General features: G+C 34.8%; 1 protein-coding gene across 2 annotated transcripts; it reads left to right on the top strand.

Moving 5' to 3' along the window:
• Positions 1–439: 439 nt before the first annotated feature.
• LOC112702823 (autophagy-related protein 13a) lies at positions 440–4,155 on the top strand. Of its 2 annotated transcripts, XM_025754007.3 has the most exons (5): positions 457–743; positions 1,121–1,199; positions 1,365–2,672; positions 2,759–2,940; positions 3,528–4,155. In XM_025754007.3, exons 2-5 carry the CDS (start codon positions 1,188–1,190, stop codon positions 3,832–3,834), a joined length of 1,809 nt encoding a protein of 602 aa, XP_025609792.1. In that variant the 5' UTR covers positions 457–743; positions 1,121–1,187; the 3' UTR covers positions 3,835–4,155. The 2 variants fall into 2 exon arrangements, with proteins under 2 accessions (XP_025609791.1, XP_025609792.1); XM_025754006.3 differs by lacking the exon at positions 1,121–1,199 and having other exon boundaries at positions 440–743; positions 1,254–2,672.
• Positions 4,156–5,310: the final 1,155 nt, after the last annotated feature.

Raw genomic sequence — 5,310 nt, 5'->3', positions numbered from 1 at the left:
ATTAATTTTTTTTAGAATTAAAATATACGCTTTTAAAATTCTTAAAATTAATTTGAGTAATTACTCTAAAAATAATAATTTACTTTAAAAATATCAAAATTTTATCATTTTTATATAAAAATAATTTTATCTTTTATATTCTTAAATCATAACAAGTGTTCTTTTAAAAAAATTCTTTGCATATAGAATAGTAGAAATTTAATTTTAATAAATTATCAATGTAAAATAAATTTATATTTATATTTAATTATATAATATTACATCACTAAAATTAATTATTTTTTATATTAGTTACATAAATAATAAAAAAACAAATATAATTATACCAATTATATTCTCAACGCATCAAAATTAAAGTCAAAAAACTACTGTACAACTACGTCCTTCTCGCTGTATGGCTGCTGCATAATAATTAATTGCATGCTGTATAATAAAAAATAATTAAATTAATTAAATCTGGATCCAATCCAAATGAAAGGAAGAAAGAAAGAAAGGGGGAAAAATGGAAAAGGAAAATACCAGTTTGGAGTTTGAAGAGAGAGAAGAGTGTATGTATCTGTCTACGCAACCTTTGTTTCTTGTTCTTCCTTCTCTCTCTCTCTCTCTCTCTCTCTCTCTCTCTCTCTCTCTTTCTCTCTCTCTCTCTCTCTACTTTTGTTGGATTGGCCAAATTCTATTCATCATATCTTCATCCTTCTTCAAATGCTCCCATACCCATTCTTCTTCTCCGCTTCTTCTCGCATGTGAGTTAACTTAACCCTCTTTCTTTCTCTCTCCTATCTCTTCCTAGTTTCTACAGATTCACTGTTACTACCCCATGTGAAAAAGATTTGTCTTTTATGGATCGTGGATCCCCATGTTGATCATGATGATGCTTGTTTTGTTTTTAACTTCTTATTGAAGAATCTATTATTTTTCTCTGTATCAAGTTTATTGTTGATTGTCGCATGATCTGGGTACCCACTACCAGTTGGGTTATTTTCAATTTTTTTATTTTTATCTTATGATGATGGCCATGTTTAAATCTGCATTGTAGTTGGAAAATTTTGCTCCTTGTTGATGTTGTTGTGGTTGTTCGATGAATGTGCTCACGTACTGTTTGCTTTTTTGCATCATCCAGAGTGGTCCATGATTTCGGCTTTCCTTGATTATGATGCCGATGCTTGGTTCGTGGATATTGACTCGTGATGATCACTGAGGTGATGCTGTAGTCTGTGATTATAATCTTTTATTGATGTGTGTGAATTTGACAGGGAGCTGGGATTATGATCTTTTCAAAAGTCATGGTCTTGAGTGGAGGGAGAGTTTAATTAGGAACTTTCTTTAAATACATATATATACCCTAAAGGAGGATGGATTTTCAGGCTAATATGCAGCCTGAATTGGGGAAATTGGAACAAATAGTTCATCAGTTTCTTTTGAAGAGCTTACATGTCATTTTGGACTCGAGGGTACCTTCATTGCACCAACATGATCGGAGTGGGGACCTGCCTATGGGGTCTCGTGTGAGGAGGAGCGACAAATGGTTTAACTTAGCATTAGGCGATCGGCCTGCTGCTCTAGATAATCTGAGTTTCTGGCACAGGAATTTGATGGATCAGATGATAATTGACATTATACTAGTTCATGAAGAGAATGGTTCTTCTGTTGAAACAGTAATAGAGAGGTGGGTTGTTCAGTATGAGCGTCCCCAGGTAATGGCTCCACAAACTGGTGACATTAGTGGCTCTTATAAGAAGACATACAAGAAGTCAATAGTATTGTTTCGTGCTCTTTATTCTCACATGAGGCTTCTACCGGCTTATAAGATATTTAGGAAGCTTAGTTCGTCAAGTCATACATGTAATTTTGATATTATTTACAAGGTCTCTTCGTTTAGAGATCCATTCTCTCGGGCGGAGGATGTAGTGCTGGAGGAATACAGTTTCACTCCCATTGAGGCAACTCCAGGCCGCCTATGCGTATCTGTGACCTACCGGACCAACCTATCTGATTTCAACCTTGAGTGTTCGACATCGTTACCAACACAAATAATTACAGATTATGTTGGAAGTCCCCTTGCTGACCCTTTGAGGTCTTTCCCTGTCTCAGAAAAGGGTGTTCGTGCCACTTCATTTCCGCTGAGAGGGATAGCACCTCCATCTTCTGCACCACTCGAGCGGCCACATAGTTGGACTAGTGGCTTCCATAAGGCAGCACCTATGGTACAGAACCAGCAGTATGTTGGATCCCCACCAGTGTATCGTGCTCCTTCCAAGCCATATGATATCCCATCTTCACCTACCGATAGCCACGGTATCAGAATTCACAACTATAGAATGCACAATCGACACAGGTCTACAAGTTATGATGAGTATCAACTGTCTCCCCCGTTCTCACCTTCACCATCTCCATCATCACCAACATTCTTCAATGGTGGCGTTCCAATTCAAACACGTGTACGTTCTGAAACTGCCCCTGTAACTATACCTTACCCAATGATGGGCAAAAGCTCAAGAACACTTTCTCCTAATTTGTCAGATCATAGTAGAAATTCTTTGCCACCAATGTCCCCCAAAAGGAATTATGCTTCATCACAAGAATCTCCATCGGGAATCAGGTCATTTAGGAAACTAGAGTCTTCAAGGATTGGAGAGTTACATACTGGTGTCACAAATTATGCTGGTCAAAAGGTAACCTTGACCATACATACCTGCTCTTGAAGTTCAAATTAATTGTATTTTTGAAAATGTTTGATGAGTCTTTTATTGCTACATAGATTGCTAGAGATAACAAGGATGATTCAGGGCGGTTCTCAGGGTTGTTATCTTCAAGTGACTCACCACGGATTGGATTTTCCAGAAGCTCAAGTAGATTATCTTTTCAGGATGACTTGGAGGATGGTGACTTTTCGTGTCCCTTCGATGTTGATGATGTTGATACGCCTGATGTCCAACCCAGGTACCTTGATAGACTCCGTTATCCACAACTAAGTCATAAACATGTTAAGCTTACTGTCAAAGAGAAATGAATACGTTTTTGTTTTAGTGAAATTACAATGTTTTGTAACTATAAATCCATCTAATTTAATCAGATATAGGCATAATCAGTTGCAGGATATATATTTATTTTCTTCGCTTCTATATCTGAATTTGTTGACTGGGGGAAAAGGATGTTCCTCTCTGAATTCTGATGTATTTCCTAAGTTGGGTCAGAATAATGGTCAAGTTTCTTTCCTTCAAAAAAAAAAAAAAAAAAAAAAATAAACTATCAAATATCTTTGGTTCCATTTCCCGATGCTTTTCTAGATCTCTTGGTTGCCTTTGCTTTTTCATATATTAGAACTAGGTCAAAGGCGAGTCTCCAGCTACATACCCTGTACATAGCATCCATTACTTATGCTCGAATTCTTAGATGATGGAGAACGGGAAGGTTGATAATATAGATGCTTAGAGATTCTGTTTAGCCTGCAATTTTGATATAATATTCTGTTTTTCTTCTATTTCTGATATTTATTGTTTCCTTTTTGTGGTTTTCTGGGTAAATAGTCAGAGTAAGGATGGAAAGAATGTGTCAGAGATCGGTTCAACGTCACTCCCAATGTGCAAAAAATCACAAGACGCCGCTGTTGGTGTTCTTGTGCACATGCTTAGAACTGCACCGCCTTTGCGCCAAGACTCAAGTTGCTATTCGTCCCATTCTGTGAAGCCTGAACCTGAGGGAGGAGTTACGACTGCTTCCGGATTCTTCATGCCCCGGAAGACTGCCGATGCACTTGAAGAGCTCCGAAGTTACAAAGAGATGAGGGACCTCCTTCTTTCCAAGAGCGGAACTCGGATCCTAAACAAAGAATGAATCTTAAGCTATACTGATAAACTGGTTCAAGACATAACACAACTTCTTTATAGAAAGAAGAATGATCCAATAGATCTATGTACATATCCTGACTCAAATGTTGGCTAGAAACACCAAAAGTTTTTTTTTTTTTTAGCTTTTATCATGGCCAAGATATGTCTAATTTGCTATCAGTGTTTGTAGACAATTATAGTTCTGAAATTAGGATGGTATTATTGGTATATTTTGGAATGGTGGTTGATGAATTTCATTGTAAAGGTGCAAACACTGAACTGAAAACATATTCTATGGTTGAAAATAATGAAATGTACATTGTGTTTATTTTCTTTTATGATAGTAAGTCACATTGATTAATTGATTCTACTGATGGAATAACTTCTTGAACTATAGCTGTATGTTGTAATCTTGAATTTAATGCTGGTTGACTAGTAGTATCTGCTTAACTATGGATTTTTATTTTATTTTTTCTTGTTTTCAATTCGTCTAAACAAATTTGAGGCATAGATTACGAATGTTGTAGACTTGATGTTAGAAACAATTTATCATGTCGTGCTTTATGTTAATTATGAAAGCCACTCCAACCATCTATCTAAATGATTAAAAATTTGCAATCCAAGTTTAATAAATATATCGATCTTCTGTATAGCAAATTATATTATATAAAGCAAACAGGGTCCTTTCTTGTTTGTCTTTATTTTAAAGGAGTGGCTATTGCCACTTGCTCTTAATTACTCTACCAATTTAATTAGCTTGTCTAAAAGAACTTTTTCTTTCTTTTTGTAATTGAAATGTTAATCAAATATTTAATACTAAAGTAAACCACTCAAATTTTTCTGCATCATCAAATGACAAAAATATTCTCTAAAGATATTAACAACAAAAATATTTTAAAAATATTTTAAAATTAAATAAATTATTCAACGATTAAATAAATATTCTCAAAAATAATTTTAAAAATCAATTTTTCATTTTTTTTTGCAAACATAATAAAAAATAATATATTTTTTTCTTTAAAATTTAATAACTTTAAGATAAGTGGATATTTTAATAATTTTTTTGTCAATGACAAAAAATAATTTTAAAAAATGAAAATAATAATAATAATAAATTAATAATATTGTAAAGTAAATGACCATTTGTACCTATGAAAATGCTGACAAATTTATCTATAGGAAAAGAAAACTCACCTTGTAACCATGGAAGATGACCTCCGTATGCCTGAAGTACCCTGGTGTTAGTTACGCATTTGATCTGTTAGTATTCGAAATTGTGGCAACAAAACCCCTCCAAATCTATCTACGTGTAACCTAATTTTTTTTAAGAAATAGGAAAAAACACCCTTACACACCCCTCTGTGCCCTAGCAGAGCTCCGTTGCCGTTGCCACTACCATCGCAAATCGGAGAAGAAGATCAGAGCACCTCCATCCCGCGACAGAGACAATTCTCCAGTTTAATCAAGTCGTTGCTTTAGTACC

Source organism: Arachis hypogaea, chromosome 7 (assembly GCF_003086295.3).
Source record: "Arachis hypogaea cultivar Tifrunner chromosome 7, arahy.Tifrunner.gnm2.J5K5, whole genome shotgun sequence".
In the NCBI taxonomy this organism is placed as follows: Eukaryota; Viridiplantae; Streptophyta; class Magnoliopsida; order Fabales; family Fabaceae; genus Arachis; species Arachis hypogaea.
Note: the sequence above shows the minus strand (reverse complement) of the source record. Positions and strands in the feature narration are given on the sequence as shown.

What these genes read in the sequence shown, in the direction of transcription:
- LOC112702823 (XM_025754006.3), top strand. Translation starts at nt 1,353, where the DNA reads ATGGATTTTCAGGCTAATATGCAGCCTGAATTGGGGAAATTGGAACAA. An exon ending in CAAATTATGCTGGTCAAAAG is followed by an intron (nt 2,673 to 2,758) that starts GTAACCTTGACC and finishes ATTGCTACATAG; the next exon opens with ATTGCTAGAGATAACAAGGA. An exon ending in ACGCCTGATGTCCAACCCAG is followed by an intron (nt 2,941 to 3,527) that starts GTACCTTGATAG and finishes CTGGGTAAATAG; the next exon opens with TCAGAGTAAGGATGGAAAGA.